We start from the raw sequence: 18,609 nt of genomic DNA on the forward strand, positions 1-18,609 counted from the left end.
TAACTCTTGTATCTCAGCCTCAAGGTCTCTTAATGATGAGGTATTAGCAGAAGGCTTAGGGTGTTTAAGCGCCAAGAACATATCCTTTAACTCTTGTATCTCAGCCTCAAGGTCTCTTAACCTTTGGCAGGACGCCTTATACATATCCTGAGAGTTGCAAACATAGCCAAGAGAACCCATGGTGCAGCTCCAATTAAAGCATCTCTGAGATAGAGAGCCTGTCCCGTGAGAAAAGAATAGAATGTCTGGGACGCCTCCTCGTAAAGCAGAAAAAATCCCATGGTGGGGGGAAACGTGGGGCTGCAGAGTCAGGCGGCTGCCACTTAGCTGTGTCTGGGCGGCTTTTCTGGATCTCAGGCCGGGCCACCCAGTGGGTCGTGAGTGCGGGACACGTTGGGCGCCCGCTGTCGAGCTGTGCCGTGGAGAAGAAAGAGAGGAGATCCGGAGCGAAGACAGAACACAAATCTTTATTTGTGCTAGCACCTCAGAGTTGGGTAAGAGAGAAGCAGCTTGGGCCACGTGGAGGTAGCAAAAATGGCCACCTCACACAGCAACCTTCCCTGCGTCTAACCACCTAAGTGAAGGGCCGGCAAGAGAGAGAGGTGCGGAAGAAGAAGGGCTTTTATGGGAGTACCTCTCGCGAGAATGGGAAGGGGGAGGAGTAACCATAGCACTCTAGGGTAGGATAATAACTCTCTAGGGTAGGATAATAACTCTCGTGAGAATGGGAAGGGGGAGGAGTAACCATAGCACTCCAGGGTAGGATAATAACTCTCGTGAGAATGGGAAGAGGGAGGAGTAACCAAAGCACTTCAACTATTGCGGGGAATTGACAATGCCCTGAGGGCACAACATGGTGGAACAGGCGCTCCGAGAATGTCCCAACTCTCTCAGGAACTAGCAATAGCCCGAGGGGACAACATGGCAGATGTGACTGCATCTGCACAATTTCCTAGCACTTGTTACTGAATCACTAAATAAAAAGATATAACTGACCTTGGTTCCATACTCCCAGAGTGTTAAAAAATAGGAAAGCTATCAGGGGAGGGGATGGGATATGGAGTTCTGGTGGTGGGAATTGTGTGGAGTTATACCCATCTTATCATATGGTTTTCTCAATGTTTCCTTTTTATAAATTAAAAAAAAGAAACTGAAAAAATACTATAGATAAAAAATAAAAATAAAAGAAGATATAACTATGAAAAAAATACAAGAAGATAAGTATAGTAATGGGGGAAAAAGAAAAAAATAGTTTTCATGTGTCAATAAGTGTTCTGTAAACTATTAATATTACCTTAATAAAAACAAAATTAGAAAAATAACCAAATTTCACGGTTAGTACCACCTTCCACTACAAATTCAGAGCTAATATAGAACCTTGCTTGTGACTCTGACCCTTTTGTTGGTCATTGTTTTACTGTATTTGGCAGATTCAAGATCTCTCAAAATGTGTTTCTCAAGACACACCAGGGATAAAAGGGTTATATGATCACAAATAATTTGGAAAATCCTGTTTACCTTATCTCCCCTCAGGTCAAGAGTCCCCCACCTTCTCGGGGGATAATTAATAAACAGTGAAGCTGGTCTATAGATGTCTGTCTTTCCCTATGTCTCCATGTCTATCACATGGACGTTCTAAACTCTATGAAGGGGAGTCAGGCAGTAGCACAGCAGGTTAAGTGTACTTGGTGCAAGGTGCAAGGACCAGAATAGGGACCCAGTTTGAGCCTCCAGCTCCCCACCTGCAGGGGAGTCACTTTACAGGTGGTGAAGAAGGTCTCTCCCTCTCTTTCTCTCCCCTCTCTGTCTTCCTCTCCTCTCTCGATTTCTCTCTGTCCTATCCAACAACGACAACAACTTCTCTCCCTCTAGGAGTGTGGACCACAATTCTTTTGGGGGTACAGAAAAAGAAAGGAGTTCTGACTTCTATAATTGCTTCTTTGTTGGACATGACTATTGGCCTGATGACCAGACCCCAGCCTGTCTCCATCTTTCCCTAGTAGGTAAGGGCTCTAGGAGGTGAGGTTATCAGATATGTTGGCATCTCTCTATCTCCCTCTCCTCCCTTTTTTTTCCACTGTCCTATCAAATAAAAATAAAAAAAGAGAGAAAGAGAGAAGGAAAGAAAGATAGAAAGGAATAGAAAAAGGAAGAAAGAGAGAAAGGAAGAATGAAAGAAAGAGAGAAAGGAAGAATGAAAGAAAGAAAAGAGGGAAGGAAGGAAGGAAGGAAGGAAGGAAGGAAGGAAGGAAGGAAGGAAGGAAGGAAGCATATGTTGTGGAGTCAAGGCAAGGAAGACAAGTCAAGACCAAGGTCCACATTTGAGTCTTTATATCCCTGCTGGGGACTGAATGACAGCAAAGTGCTGTGTACAGAGCAGTAATGGCTCATCTCACACAGCTGGTTTCAATGGCAAAAACCACAATGCAGCAAGCAAGCTGATTACAGAGGCTACTATAGGCGGTTCTTTTTTGAACCATTTTTGGGGAACCATCAAGTATCCCCAGCCTTCCACACCCTCTTTCTTAAGGGTATTTTGGTAATACATTGTTAAATTTAGTGGGTAAGAACTTTTGTGGAACTGGAAGGGTCTCTGGGGTGTCAAGATTGCATTAGCCAGGTCAAGGACTTTGCATTTTATAAATAAAAAAATAATAAAAGAATTCAGTGCTGTTGTCAACAGAGAATTTAGGTCAGTATGATTCTTCCTAGAGAGAAGACCAAGAGGGAATATATCCACTTGCAGGGAAAAAGCAGCCTTCTATTATTTACCATATGTTTTTCAGGTGAGTTTAAGAAACTGTGTTGCTATGGTATAGTCATTATTTGCTTTCAGGCAATTTTGTTGTTGTTATTGTCATTGCTGTTGTTGTTGGATAGGACAGAGAGAACTCAAGAGAGGAGGGCAAGACAGAGAGGGGGAGAGAAAGATAGACACCTTGGAGGCCTGTTTCACCACCTGTGAAGTTACTATCTCTGCAGGAAGGAAGCCAGGGCTTGAACTGGGATCCTTTCACTAATCCCTGAGCTTCGTATATTGTGCGCTGCCACCAGACTCCCATACTACATTTAAAGTCCAGAATTTGGGGGTTAGCTGGTGACACAGCCAGTTAAACATACAAACACGATCATGCACAAGGGCCCAGTTCAAGCCCTTGACTCCACAAACACAAAAAAAATAATAATAAATAGTAAAATGGAAATCAGCTAACACTAAATACCGCTTGTGATTAAACCAACAAACAAAAATCACGACATTTAGTTCAGTCTAAGTTTGGATTTGTGTGACTTAGTACTGTGTTCTCTGGTTGAGTTCAGCAGCCCATGTCTGGCTTTACACAGAGGTCATAACCTGTCCCTTGTCCTTATGGGAATAAATGTTTTGATGTATATCAAATGTTGAGATGACTCAGAGTTCTCGCAGCAATCTCCCTGATGACCCATGGTATGAAGTGTTTGAGTTTTTTGACTGTCTTTCCTCTGCACAGAGTGGAGGAGAAGCTTCTAGGGGCTGGAAAAAAAAATTCTGCACAATCTAAGTTGGGGGGAAATGTGCCAAGAGATTTCCATGATTTTATGGGACATGATCTCAGAGCTGACTCAATGAAGTAACACTTCCCAACTCATCAGAATACATGTGCTACGTTATAAGTGTAGTCTGTGCTGCAACTTCCTGGCCCATGTAGAGTGAGAATCAGGCACCTGATAGAGCCGTGTATGCAACTTGTGTCTGGGGAAAAACTCTACATTCAATTAGTTCCTCATGTGGTGATTCTGTGACCCCAGAGATGTCACAGACATTGGCGATTGTTGTATAAAATATTGAGCTATTTACCCTGAACCTTCTCTCTTTGTTTCCTTATCTGAATGAAAAGGCAGCCCAGATGGGTGAATTGTTGAAAACATGAATGAGACACTGATGAAGGAGAAATACAAATCTTAAATCAGTTTGAGAAGTGTTCTCATTTTGTTATCAGAGCTACTATTGTTGGGCCGAAGTCCCAGCATGACTGCACCCCATGACCAGTACGTTATTTTTCCTGAATGTGAGGATACAGAGAGAGAGAGAGAGAGAGAGAGAGACACTAAGGAATTTAGTCCCTTATCACCCATTGTGAAGCTTTGCCCTCACAGGTGCTCTGATGTTCAAGGGCCAGGACTAAAACCTGGTCATCAAACATGGCAAGCCCATGTCCCACCTGAGGATCTCTCTGACCCTCTCATTTTGCTTTATTAGATTATATCCTAAGTATTTCTAGTTCTATACCCTCAAAGGTTTCCTTCCATAACTTCATTCTTTTTAAATGGTTGCATACAAAATACTCAGGTTTTGTAGACTAACCCAGAATTGAGAATACTAGAAAATTCTTTAGGTTACAGTAGTTTTGATGTGGACTTTTTTTTGTTGTTGTTGTTTCCAGGGTTATCATGGGGGCTTGGTGTGGGCACCACGAAATCACTGCTCTTGGCAAGCAATTTTTTCCATTTTATTGAATATGAGAGAGAGTAATTAAGAGAGGAGGGGAAAATAAAGAGGGAAAAAGAGAGAGATTTGCAGACCTGCTTCACTGCTTGTGAAGTGTCCCACCTGCAGCTGGGGAGGAGGGCCTCAAACCTGGATCCTTGCACGGGTCCTTGTACTTAGTAATATGTCCACTTAGCTGGATGGGCCACCACCCAGCCATGGGGGTGTACTTATTCATTTTTATGTAATTTTTACTTATAAACAGGAAACATTGACTAAACTATAGGATAAGAGGGGTACAACTTCACATACTTCCCAACATAAAAAAGATAATGAATAATTTCCTTCATTTGGTTGTTTGATATTAGCACACTAAATACTCAGAGGTTATAGACTAGCCCTGCATCTAACTACTTGAAAATTCCTTAGGTTACAATAGTTTTGTTTTTATTTTGTGTGTGTGTAATTATTTTTAAAAGGCTTATGAATCCTCCAAGACAGGGCTATTTGTATAGTAAGAATTTCGTTGTTTCAGCACTGGGTGGTAACACATTGGGCTAAATGCACATGGCCCAAAGCAAAAGGACCAGTGGAAGGATCCCAGATCTAGGCCTGGCTTCCACCTGCATGGGGGTGGTGAAGCAGGTCTGCAGGTATCTATCTTTCCCTCCTCTCTGTCTTCCCCTCCTCTCTTGACAGCTCACTTTCCTATCCAACTGCAACAAAACAATAACAACAAGAACAACAATACACATGGCCAACAAAAGGGAAAAAATGGCCTCCATGAGCAGGGGATATGTAGTGCAGGCTGCAAACCCCAGTGATAGCCCTGGAGGCAAAAAAAAAAACCAATTAATTGGTTTATGGGTTGCTTTACCATTCCAGATGAGATGCACACACCCTCCAGATGTTCACTGTCCAGCTATTGAGTAGAGGGCCAGAGAAGACATGAGGGTAGGGAAGTGGACAGTGGGAGTGAACCTACAGTTGGACAGAAGCTGAGGAGGGGCTTCTGGGTGGGCAGATGGAGGGGAGGGGATGCTCTGTGCGGAGTCTCCTGTGAAGGCTCACATGCTCTGGGACTCCAGATCAAGGCCTGTACACAGCAGTCTGGCTGTGCTGAAGACCATGGAGTGCTCAGACTACCTCAGAACACACAAACACTTTATTTGAATTAAGTTAAAAACAGGGAAATAAAACCATAAAGGAAAGGGCTCATGAACATGCAGTAGATGAGGAAAGCAATGCAGGTGTCCCCCAGGGAGGGCAGGGCCAGGTCGGGGGTGGGAGCAGGGCCCAGGGCCTTCTCCACAGCTGATTCTGAGAGTGCAGCTCTGAGCACCCAGCTCGGAGCCAGAGGGGCCTGTGTGGGCTGTGGCTCGGGGGTCCCCGCAGTCTTGGCTGAGGGCCCTGTCTCCAGAGTTGCTGAGGTCTCCACACTTGCAGAAGATTCTGGCTCCTGGGCCTGCTGGCAACAGGGAGCTGATGGCACCTTCTCACTGTCCCCTGGACCTGAGAAACAGACAAGTCACCCCATGAGCTCTCCTATGGTCCCCTTGGTCTCACCCATCTTGAGTCATACCTGAGGGGCCCAACTCAGGAAGCCTTCCCTGCTGCTGTCCCCAAGGTGAGCTGGTGTCAAGTCTCACTCCTGAAGAGATAACAGCTTCTGGGGCTCTTCTCTGTGGGGCCCAGTCCCAAACCTTTCTCCCACCAGATGCTCATACAACTCAGCCCCCCCTCACCTGCAGGCTGTGTACCTAGGACACCCAGGTTCTGGGGGGGCGCGTGGAGTACAATGTCGCTGTACAGCGGGATCACCCCCACCAGCAGCTCCACGCAGCCCACGGGGAGGCCACTCTCTGCTGACTGGGCAGGAGTCTCTCCACGGCTGTCCAGAGAGCCTGCTGAAGTTGTGTCCAGGGACAGCAGACTAGACCTGGACCTCGGCTGCTCGCAGAACTTCTTTGCCTGTGGCCATTTTCCCTCTGACAGAGTCTCAGAGTTGAGGCTAGACACTTCCTCCAGGTATCCTGACAGAGATCTCTGCAGAATCAAGAGACCAGAGTGTCACAGCCTCCCAGCCCCTGCACATTGTCCTGCTTCCTCTGCCCCTGGGCTCAGCTTCCACCTCAGCCTAGACTTGTCCACGGAGGCTGCCTCCCAGGAAGGGGTACAGACAATTCCTAACCCCACTCCCAGAAAGGGAAAGACATTGGGAAGATGTGGTCACTCAGAGTTATGCCTGAATATGGGCACCTGCCCCCAGTCACCCTCTGTTACCCTAGGACTTCTGCGGCAGCAACAACAGAAGCTTGCAGACTGATCCCTCAGCCAGCCTCTCAACTGAGTCATTCTGCCACCTCTGAGGCTCTTATTCCAGCCTTCACCATTGGGGACTTTCATTTTGGAGAGCATCCTTCTCTCAGCTCTGAGAGCAAAGTGACTTGAGTAGGGGGTCTGTGGATAGAATGTGGTTGCCTGGTGACCAGGGTTCCAAGTCTGTTGAATCTAGCCCAGGGAGGTGAGGTCACTTCCTGCATCTCCTGACCTGAACTTGTGCTCAGACAAGACACCCTCAGTCACCATGGTGGGCTGACTGACGACTGCTTACCCTCCACCCTCATGTCACTTGCATACACAGTGACAGCACATAAGGCACTCCACAGCCCTGGAAATCTTGGGTGTGTCCAGGGTTCTAACTTTGAGGACACAGACTTAGGGCAGAGCCTGACCCTCCTTTTCACCAATGATGAGACACCGGATTGGCCATGAGCCTCTCAGGACCCCTGGTCTCCATGTGCCACGTGGTCACTCTAGCCTGCCTCCCTAGAATGTCCCCAGGCATGTGTGTGTACCCACAAATACCTGGGTCCCTGTGCATCCAGGGCTGTTATTTCCTGGGGATGTCACACAGACTATGATGGAGTTGTGATCTGGGGGTTGGTAGTGACCACCCTCACACAGGCTGGACCTGCTCTGGTTGCAAGGACAATTGCTTCAACCACCAAAGAAGTGGTGTTCTGGTATCTCTCCTTTTCTCTCTGTCTTTTCTCACTTACTTTTCAATTAAAGTCCAATGTGAGATGCTGGAGACAGAAAAATGCAATGAAGTCAATAATACAAAAATAAATAAATGGGAAGCTGGATACATCATTCCACCCAATTAAAGGCCTTCTGGGGGTGGATGGAAAGAGTGTTAGGGCCCCAGAATGGAGGGAAAGGACCCACATTGGGGTGTGATTGTGTTGCTGACATCCATACTAGTTGCTGACATCCATACAAGACTTTGTATTGTAAACACTAAATTTCCCTCAGTAAAGTGAACTGATACCATTTATGAAAAGTGCATTTGAAGGGTGGAGAATGGGAGGTGGAGAACACTTCACCATGCCTGCAGGACGCAGAGGTAGGTTCTTAGCCACCTTGTGGTGGCTGTTCCTCAAGTGGGTGACACTAGGATTGTTAAGATTCCCTTCAGGTAGGTCCTAAAATGAAATACAAATACAAGCAGACACAAAGGGTTACTATCCCCAATTTGTCACAACAGTGTACTCTCAATAGTCAGAAGTAACCCAGATACCTAGCAGGGAGTGCATAGAAAATGTGACCTAGGAAACTTAAAGACAATTTTATAGGCCCAAGATGATAGTGTGTGTCATATCAAAAAAATAAAAACTTGTTTGGGGTTGGAGATGTGACTCAGTGGTTAGAGCATGTTTTCCATTCATGAGGCCTTGATTTCAATCCTCAGTAGCATATGAGGGCACTAAGGCAGAGCTATGTGGAAATTCATTGATGGAGGCATGGTTCTCCCCCCCTCATAAAAATATACATATAATAATTAACCGGGAGTCTGGCGGTAGTGCAGCAGGTTAAGTGCATATGGCAGAAAGAGCAAGGACCCCTATAATGATCCCGGTTCGAGCCCCCAGCTCCTCACCTGCAGGGGAGTAGTTTCACAAGCGGTGAAGTGGGTCTGCAGGTGTCTATCTTTCCCCTGCCTTCCCCATAGCTCTCCATTTCTCTTTGTCCTATCCAACAACAATGGCATTAATAACAACAATAAAAATAATAATAACAAGAGCAACAAGGGCAACAAAAGAGAAAATAGATAAAGAAATAAAGAAATAAATAAATAAGCAAATAAATAAATATTCTGGGGTCGGGCAGTAGTGCAGCGGGTTAAGCGCACATGGTACAAAGCTGAAGGACCTGCAAAATCATCCCAGTTTGAGTCCCAGGCTCCCCACCTGCAGGGGCGTTGCTTCACAGGTGGTGAACCAGGTCTGCAGATGTCTATCTTTCTTTCCTCCTCTCTGTCTTCCCCTCCTCTCTCCATTTTTCTCTGTCCTATCAAACAATGACAACATAAATAACAACAACAACAATAAAACAACAAGGGCAACAAAAGGGGAAGAAAGCAAAATTTAAAATAAATAAATATAAAAAAATAATTGAGCTAGGGAGGTGGGTTAGTGGTGGAGCACACATCCAAAGTAAGTATAATTGACATATAATAAAATGCATGTAGTCTGGGGCCAGGCAGTAGCGCACCTGATTAAGTGCATAAATTACAGTGTGCAGGGACCTGGGTTCAAACCCCTGGTCCTCACCTGCAGGGGGAAAGCTTCACGAGTGGTGAAGCAGGGCAGTAGTTGTTTTTCTGTCTCTTTCCCTCTCTATCTCCCCTCCCCTCCTGATTTCTCTCTGTTTGTATCCAATAATAAATGAAAATACTAAAAAATAAAATAAGGGAGTCAGGTGGTAGCACAGCAGGTTAAGTGCATGTGGCACAAAGCTCAAGGACCCGTCGGTAAGGATCCCGGTTTGAGGTCCTTGCTCCCCCCCTGCAGGGGAGTCTCTTCATAAGTGGTGAAGCAGGTGTGCAGGTGTCTATCTTTCTCTTCCCTTCTCTCCATTTTTCTCTCCCATCCTACAACAAAGACATCAATAACAACAATAATAACTACAACAACAATTGCAAAAAGCAACAAGGGCAACAAAAGGAAATAAATAAATAAATTTAATAAAAATAAAATAAGATGCATACAGTCTAATTTTTGTTAGTGACATTTGACAAATACATACATTTATGGAGTTAATCTCAACTTTTGAATATGTAGACTATTTCCATTATCCTAAAAATATCCATGTGCTTAATATTTTTTCCTTAAGTCATTTGTCCAGAATGCTACCCTAAGTCAATCACTGATCTTATTTATCTAATTTCCCTATCTATGGACTAGTTTTACTTCTTCTATAAAAATTCATATAAATAGAGTCCTTTAATGTGTACTTTTTTGGGGGGGTCTGGTTTCCTTTGCTTATACAATGTCTGTGAGGTTTGTTTTGTATTTTTTCTCATGAACAAGGGCTCAGGGTGGAGAGGAGGTACGAGGCCAGAGCACTGCTCAGCTTTGGCACAAGTGGTATCAAACATTGAACCTGTGACCTCTGCAGCCTCTGGAAGCATGAGAGAACTGTCGATTGCTGTGCTATCTACCCTGTTCATATACTTGTGCATGCCAACAGATTTAAAAAAAAAACTGTTGAATTTTTAATTTTTATGTGAATAGATCAGCTTGTTTATACACTCATCTGTTGATGGGAATGAATTACTTTCAGCCATTATGACATATATGTTGTAAACATCCACATATCTGCCTTTATGATTTCAGTTTCTCTTGGATAAATACTGAGAGTGTAGTTGCTGATTCATATAAGTGTGTTTATATGTATGTGTGTGTGTGTATAATTTTGAAACTATCTTCCAAACTATTTCCAAAGTGACTGTATCATTTTATATTCCATGAGCACGTGTCCGTAAATTAGAGCAAAACAGATACCTGAAGTAAAATTGCACAATAATCTGCAGTGAGTCAATAAATGAAGCAAGCAAGTAGAAAGACCTAAAAAGACACCATAAAGTTCCTAATGAAAGTTTCTATTCATACCTAGATACCCTCCTCACCTACTTCCTATTACCACTTTCTTCAGTCACTTAAAAGCTAAGTAAGTCCATGGAGGTCAGGTATTATAGGATTTTCACTCTTACTTGTACTGCAGATAAAGCCAACCACAACATCTAAGTAAACCTGCAATCAGCCTTTCCACAGCCAATTACGAGTTAGTGGTGTGAAGAAGTCAGGGGCTTGGGTGAAGAAGTCTAGAGCTGATCATTTAATGGCCAACTTGATGTCATTAAAATCTGTGCCCAGATGTTTCCAGTCAAGTACTGATTCCTTGGGAGACTTGTTGAGTGAAAGAGAGAGGAAGAACCAGACATCACTCTGGTACCCGGGCTCCAGAGATTGAACTCATGACCTCATGCCTGAGACTCCAGTGTTTTATCCACAGTACCAAGTCCTGGACTAGGATACATGTAGATTTTCAACCATGCACTCTGGAAACTGCTACGAAGTCAATCAGCCATATAAGGCATGGGAAAGTCAGGGTGATTATGGAAAAGATTTTCACATGTGAGCCTAGGATGCCCAGCTGGGTGCCATCCCAAGACCTTCAGGCTCAGCATTATTCTGGCCACCAGCCAACTTACCCACCAAAGAAACAAACTCGCTTAAGGAACAACCAAGTAGCATAGTTTAGACATAGCAGACTGCAGCCTCAAAGTAAGATGTGCAGATTAATTAAATTAATTCCTTAGAACCAAACCAAAACAACAACTGTGAAAGTCGACTGAAGTCAATAAATAAAGCTTTGTTTCTTTCAACTGGTTGTTTAAAATTTTTATTTATAAAATAGAAACACTGACAAACACCATAGGATAAGAGGGCTACAACTCCACACAATTCCCACCACCAGAACTTGGTATCTGATCCCCTCCCCTGATAGCTTTCCTATTCTTGATCCCTTGGGGAGTATGGACCCACGGTCACTATAGGGTGTAGAAGGTAGAAGGTCTGGCTTCTGTAATTTCTTCCCTGCTGAACGCTGGCATTGGCAGTTCAATCCATACTCCCAGCCTGCCTCTCTCTTTCCATAATGGGGTAGGGATCTGGGGAAACAAAGCTCCAGGACACATTGGTGGGGTTGCCTGTCCAGCGAAGCCCAGTTGGCCTCATTGGAGCATCTGGAACCTGTTAACTGAAAGAAGAGTTAACATATAAATCCAAAGAAATGGTTGACTAGTCATGAGCCTATAGGATGGAATTTTGCAGATGTCGATTTTGGGGTGTCTCTGTTTGGTAAATAGCTAGTAGGCCTATTTCAGTTATATTCTGAAGAGTCCATGACTATACTAGTTTTCTTTTTCTCCTTAATTTCTTTCTTTCTTGCTTTCTTGCTTTCCTTACTGACCCTGACATCTGATAAACAGGTGGACCCAGTTTACTGTCTATTGTGATGATGTCATGCCTGGAAAAAGGGCTAGAAAACTAGACCAGGGAAGAGAGTAGCTCACCAATATGGGATGCATTGGATCGACCTTCTCGTGGTGCATCCCGTGAGTACCCATTCATTGGCGAAACTGACGATCCTTCCTAGCTGACTGAATCCACATGGATCCCAGTCACTTTCAAAGCCAGCAACAAGCAGCTCCTGACAGCTTTCAACCTGACGCTGTTGACTGGCTACGGAAGAAGGGCAAACGCTAGAAGAAGAAGAATGGGAATGGTGTATAAATATTGTTGATTGTAGACCCTATCGATTTGATCTGGGGCCCATATTCAGCTTAGGAGCCTATGTGACCTCTGCATCCCTGGAGGATTTCAACTGGTTTTTAAATGAGTTCCAATTATATGGACTGGCAAATTCTAGTCATCCAGGTCATGATTTTAGTAGAAAATGTTATGCATAGGCATCTGAAGGAAATCTGACCCCATTTAACACTCCAGTGAAATTCAGAAATATAAAAACTATTAAATAAACCAAATCAAAACAACGACTGTGAAATGTCATAATGATTATGCAAAATATTTTCATGCCTGAAGTTCTGAGGTCCCAGGTTCAATCTCCTGCATCACCATGAGCCAGAGCTGAGCAGTGCTCTGGTCTCTCTTTGTATCTATCTCTTTCTAAGTATAATTACAAAAAATAAAATTAATAAGAATTTTAAAAGGAGCTTGAGAAGCTACAAAAAAGAAAAGAAAAGAAAAGAGAAGAGAAGAAAAGAGAAGAAAAGAAAAGAAAAGAGAAGAAAAGAAACTACCAACATAAAAACAAGAGTGTTGGGGTGAGGATGATGACTGTGCAGTTGAGCAAAAGCCAGGAAGAGTTACCGCATCAGCCCTCCTGAAATCTGAAGTTGGTGCAGAGTAGCTTTGGGAGACAGGACATCAACATTAGCTTGTGTAGTGTCAGACCCCTAGTGGGCTGGTGGGGATTATGTGGCTGATACACCAGAGAGAGGCTGAATTCCCATCCAGCCACAGGCAGAAACGACCTTCCATGCCAGAATGCTTTCAGACCTGAGCTCCAGCCAATGGCACCCCGGCCAGTTGCAGACCCCTCCTTTCTCCCCAATTTTTCCCCAGAGAATCCAGAGACAGAAGCCACAGGCATGAAGATCTTAGATGTATTTTTAAAAATATTTATTTACTTTTTATTCCCTTTTTGTTGCCCTTGTTGTTTTATTGTTGTAGTTATTATTGTTGTTGTTATTGATGTTGTCATTGTTGGATAGGACAGAGAGAAATGGAGAGAGAGGGAAATACAGAGAGGAGGAGAGAAAGACAGACACCTGCAGACATGCTTTACGGCTTGTGAAGTCACTCCCCTGTAGGTGGGAAGCCAGGGACTCGAGCCGGGATACTACCTCCAGTCCTCGCACTTCGCGCCACCTGCACTTAACCTGCTGCCTTACTTCCCGACTCCCATATGTATATATATATTTTTAATTATTAGTGAGGTGGTTCAGGAGGTGGTGTAGTGATAAAGCTTTGGACTCTCAAGCATGAGGTCCTGAGTTCCATCCCCGGCAGCACATGTGCCAGAGTGATGTCTGAGTCTTTCTCTCTCCTCTAGTCTTTCTCATAAAAAAATAAAATCTTCAAAAAACAAATTATTAGTGGGAGTCCGCTGGTGGTATAGCGGGTTAAGCGCACATGGCGCAAAGCACAAGGACCCGAGTCAGGATTCTCTTTCAAGCCCCCAGCTCGCCACCTCCCTCCCCACAGGGGAGTCGCTTCACAAGTGGTGAAGCAGGTCTGCAGGTATCTGTCTTTCTCTCCCCCTCTCTATTTCCCCCCTCTCTCTCCACTTTTCTCTGTCCTATCCAACAATAACGACAGCAATACCCACAACAGCATTAAACAACAAGGGCAACAAAAGGGAAAATAAATAAATAAATAAATGTAAAAATACTATATTTAAAAAATTATTTAGTGAGTTAACATTGACTTACACCTAAGATGTAAGATTCTTCTGTGAGGTAATGTGGGGGAGGGGGCAGGGCATGTTATCCTGGTGAGTTGTGTTGGTGGCTGCTATGCAGGACCTGGCCTTTCAAAGACAGCTTAGTGTCCACATGGGTGTTAACCTATAGAGACACCCAGCTCCACTAACCTCCAGTCATTCACAGGCTCACTGATCCCAAGAGCTTAGACCCAGAAATATTTGGTACTGCTAAAAATTGATGCATGTGTTTACTTATTTATTTTGTGAGAGAAAATTATAGAGGTGGGAGGGTTAGTGTGAGATCAAGAAGGAGATAGTGAGAATGAGAGTAAGGGAATGAGGAAGACAGCAAGGACTGGTGAGAGAGAAAGAGAGGAAGGGAGGGATGGAGGAAGAGAGAGAGAAAAAGACGGGGGCAGAAAGAGAGAGAGAGAGAGACAGAGAGAAGCACTGTTCAACTCTGGGAAGGAATGGAAGCTTAGTAAGGTTAGACCTCAGCTCTGCAAATGGAGGCTCTGACAGGATGATCTCTAGGGAACCTACGGAAGACCAAATTCCAGAGAGTTCAGGCCAAATCCCAGATTGTTTCCTTTACCTGTTGCTAAGAATAAAAGAGCTGTGAGTCGGATGGTAGCGCAGGGGGTTAACCGCATGTTCTCCAAAGCACAAGGACAAGTTTAAGGATCCTCTCTGGAGCCCTGGGAGGAAGCCCAGCCTGCAGGACCCCAGGTGGATAAGCAGCCCCGCATTGAGGAGCCTGCAGAAGCACGGATGCCGCCAGCGCCCAGACTGCAGGAGCCACAGGAGCCCTGGACAGCCATGCTGCACATCTCCGTGGTGGAGCTGGCCCCGGGCTGTGGCCTACAGGTGCCCCTGAGAGACAGACAGGTGCTGGTGGAGCCCAAGCCCAGAGCAGTGACGCAAGGGTCTCTGCCAGGCCAGCTGCTGCTGGTGTTGAGCGATGTCCACCTGCGCTCCGTGGACCAGAGCCGCGGGGGCCAGGGCCCATGGCCTCGGGGGCTGCCTCCGGGTGCAGCCCTGGGCCCTCTGGGCCGAGTGCTGCCCCTGGAACAGCAGCTGCGGGGTGCCACCTGGCTGTGGGTGTCAGTCCAGGAGGAGCACTGGCAGCTGCCCGCAGGCCCCCGCACCCTCAACTTCTGCATGGTGTCTGCTCGCGGCTTCCTGCGTGCAGCCAGGCCACAGCGCTCAGCTCAGAGGTGCTGCCTGCAAGGACCCCACAGCACACAGCCCTGGCTTGGGGCCACCACCAGGGACTCCCACCTGCCCTGCTCCTCCCGGGTCTGGCTCTCAAGTACAGCCTGCAGGCTCACCTTCAGCATCTGCCCCCCAGCTCAGCGCTCAGACCTCTGCCTCCTTCTCCCAGTCCCGGCCCTCTCTCCTGGCAGGCCCGCCCATGCCCTTGGCGGCCTGGGCCTGGACCCAAGGCCCGCAGGTGCCTCTTCCACTAGCACTCTCACTCCTCAGATGAACATCTATCTCCCTGAGGCCTGGACCATTTCTCCCACAAGCCTCCAACTGAATGTACAGCCTGGAGACTCAGCGTTGATGACCTGCAGGGGACCATGCTGAATCAACCTCAGCTCACAGCAAGGACACGGAGCCTACAGCCCCGGGCATGGAGCCTGAAGACACACAGGACTCTACCAGCTCTGCTCCAGCCTGCCTACCTGCCTGCCTGCCTGCCTGCCTGCTGGGAGGAGTAGTGTTCCCTCCTTTTCCCAAGGACAGACACTCAGTTTCTGCCATGGAGACTCCAAACACAGCCATATGCCCTGGATTGACCCGGACTCACTCCACCTGGACCCAGTCAGCTCTTTCTTCTTTGGAACGGAGGCTCACATCGCTGGGTGCCACCTACCCACAGTCCAGACACCCACCCTTCATACAGGCACTGCTGGCAACAAACCCCCACTCACAGCACTGTGCTGGGCCCAGCACCCCTGAAAGGCCCTGGCACTCAGCTCTCACTTGGATGAACACCAAGGAAGCACCAGTGGGCTTCACTCACTCCTCACCCCAAGACTGTGCAGCAGGGACTTTGGTCTCTCCAGACAGACTCTTGGCACCTCTGCTCCCTGTTTCTCCCCAAGCCCCCAAATCACTGCAGGTGCTCTGTGGGGCTGATTTCCCAGGAAATGGAAGGATAACTCGCTCAAAGATATCTTTTGGCAGACTTGGCCATTTTGGACACAGCTTTGTGTTGCTCCCACTTGGCAGATGTGGATAGCATTATGTGTGTAATAAATAGGGGGGACCTTGATGGGGAACCTTTTGTCGATCAACAGCCATGTTTGTCCACATATGCGTGAAGAAACAAAGTGCCTGTGAACCTGACTTCATGGAACTGGGGGAAACATCCTCATAGTCCAAAGACCTTTGACCTGAGACTCTGAGCTCCCAAGTTCAAACTTCAGCATCTCCAGAGGATACATCAGAGCAGTGGGTGGGAAAGCAAAATCAACAAACGGAATGACAAAGGAATCAACACCTAAAGTTAGAAGTCATGGGGTGGGGGGTAGCTGGGGAGGGTAGAGGGGAGGTGGGGCTGCTTCATTGGTTCTAAAGGGGACATTTACAGTGCTGACACTATGTGGAAGATTGTAAACAAAATACAATAAATGCAATAAAACACCTTGGTGAGAGTAAGAGGAGTCTCTTTTTATTCCTAGAAGCATGTAAAGGAAACTATTTGGTCTTGGCCTGAAGTCAAGTGTTTCCCAGGTTCTCTAGAGATCAGCCTGTCAGAGCTTCCATTGGCAGGGCTGAGGTCCTTCCTGACTCAGGTCCCATCCCTGGCACCACCTTCTGCTAGAGCTGAGCAGTTCTCTGGTCTCCTCCTCTTTTTCTCTTCCTCACTGCACCCCTTTCTGGATTAATAAAACAAGAGGAACTCTCATTTAGCAAATTTCCAGCCACCACCAAGAACAAAGGACCACTTTCCTCCTCCTCCTCCTCCTCCTCCTCCTCCTCCTCCTCCTCCTCCTTCTCCTCCTCCTCCTCCTCTTCCTCCTTCTCCTCCTCCTCCTCCTTCTCCTTTTTAATCCACCACTGTTATTGCTGGGGCTCAGAGGTGGTACTATGAATTCTTGACTTCTGTTGGCTATTTTTCTTCTCTTTTTCCTTTTTTTTTTGGTTTTCTAATTGTGTTAGACAGGACAGAGAGGAATTAAGAGAGGAGGGCAGATAGAGAAGGAGAGAGAAAGATAAGATAAACACTTGCAGACCTGCTCACCATTCATGAAGTATCCTTCAGGAAATTTGGCAAATTGGAAATCAGGAAAATTGGGCGGGGATAGAGAGCACAATAGTTATACAAATAATAGTCTGTCATGCTTGAGGTTCCAAAGTCTCACCATGACTAAGAACCAAAGCTGAGCACTGTTATGGTAAAAAAAAAAAAAAAAAAAGAAAGAAAGAAAGAAAGAAAAAAGAAGAAGAGGAAGAACTAAGTTGCAGACAGTAGAATGAGGCCAGCTGATTTCCCTGGGCAAATGACCTCATCAATATGTATTGCAACCTCGTTTCTCCAGATCCTTACCCCACTAGGGAAAGATAGTAGTAACAGGCTGGGAGTATGGATCAATCTGCCAATATCTATGTCCAGCAGAGAATCCATTCTAGAAGCCAGACCTTTCACTTCTGCACATAGTAAAGCATTTTGGTTCATACTCCCAGAGAGAGCTAAAGAATAGGGACCTGAGGCTAGGTGGTGGCACACCTGGTTGAGTGCACATATTACAATGCGCAAGGACCCAGGTTTGAGACCCCGGTCCCCACCACAGGGGGAAAGCTTTGCTAGTGGTGAAGCAGTGTCAGTGCCGCCGGTGTCTCTCTGTCTCTCTCCCTCCCAGTCCTCTCAATTTTTGAATGTCTCTATCCAATAAATAAATAAAGGTAATAAAAAATTAAAACAAACAAAGAATAGGGACATTTACAATGGAGAGGATGATGGGACATGGAATGCTGGTGGTGAAGACTGTATGGCAATGTATTTCTATTAAATTAAAATCTTGTTAATCGGGGGTCAGGCAGTAGTAGCACAGTGGGTTAAGCGCAGGTGGTGCAAGTGCAAGGACCGGCTTAAGGATCCCAGTTCCAGCACTGGGTTCCCCACCTGCAGGGGAGTCACTTCACAGGTGGTGAAGCAGGTCTGCAGGTGTCTTTCTCTCCCCCTCTTGTCTTTCCCTCCTCTCTCCATTTCTCTCTGTCCTATCTAACAATGAACGACAACAACAACAACAATAATAACCACAACAAGGCTACAACAACAAGGGCAACAAAAGGGGGAAAAAAGTGGCCTCCAGGAGCAGTGGATTCATATGCAGGCACTGAGCCTTAGAAATAACCCTGGAGGCATATATATATATATATATATATATATATATCCATATATATTTACATATATGTATATATAGTTACTCATTATTAAATCACTAATTAAAATAGATATTTTTATTTATAAACAGGAAACATTGACTAAACCATAGGGTAAGAGGGGTACAACTTTACATACTTCCCAACATAAAAACGATAATGAATAATTTACTTCATTTGGTTGTTTGATATTAGCAAACTAAATACTCAGAGGTTATAGACTAGCCCTGCGTCTAACTACTTGAAAATTCCTTAGGTTACAATAGTTTTGTTTTTATTGTGTGTGTGTGTGTGTGTGTGTGTGTGTGTGTACTTCTTTACTTTTAAAATGCTTATGATTCCTTCAATTCAAGACAGGGCTATTTGTATAGTAAGAATTTCATTGTCTCAGC

At 45.5% G+C, this 18,609-nt stretch overlaps 1 protein-coding gene and 1 long non-coding RNA gene across 2 annotated transcripts in view; one reads left to right on the forward strand and one right to left on the reverse strand.

The window, feature by feature from the left end:
* LOC132539913 (uncharacterized) overlaps positions 1 to 18,609 on the forward strand; it is a 98,208-nt gene that overhangs the window by 36,202 nt on the left and 43,397 nt on the right. The gene's annotated exons all lie outside the window — the stretch shown is intronic.
* Positions 5,613 to 6,856, reverse strand: LOC132539783 (uncharacterized). Its single transcript, XM_060195711.1, has 3 exons — positions 6,749 to 6,856; positions 6,211 to 6,511; positions 5,613 to 5,977 (listed from the first exon to the last, which is right to left on the reverse strand). Exons 1-3 carry the CDS (start codon positions 6,818 to 6,820, stop codon positions 5,640 to 5,642), a joined length of 711 nt encoding a protein of 236 aa, XP_060051694.1. The 5' UTR covers positions 6,821 to 6,856; the 3' UTR covers positions 5,613 to 5,639.

The sequence above is a fragment of the Erinaceus europaeus genome, chromosome 8, assembly GCF_950295315.1.
Source record: "Erinaceus europaeus chromosome 8, mEriEur2.1, whole genome shotgun sequence".
Lineage (NCBI taxonomy): Eukaryota > Metazoa > Chordata > Mammalia > Eulipotyphla > Erinaceidae > Erinaceus > Erinaceus europaeus.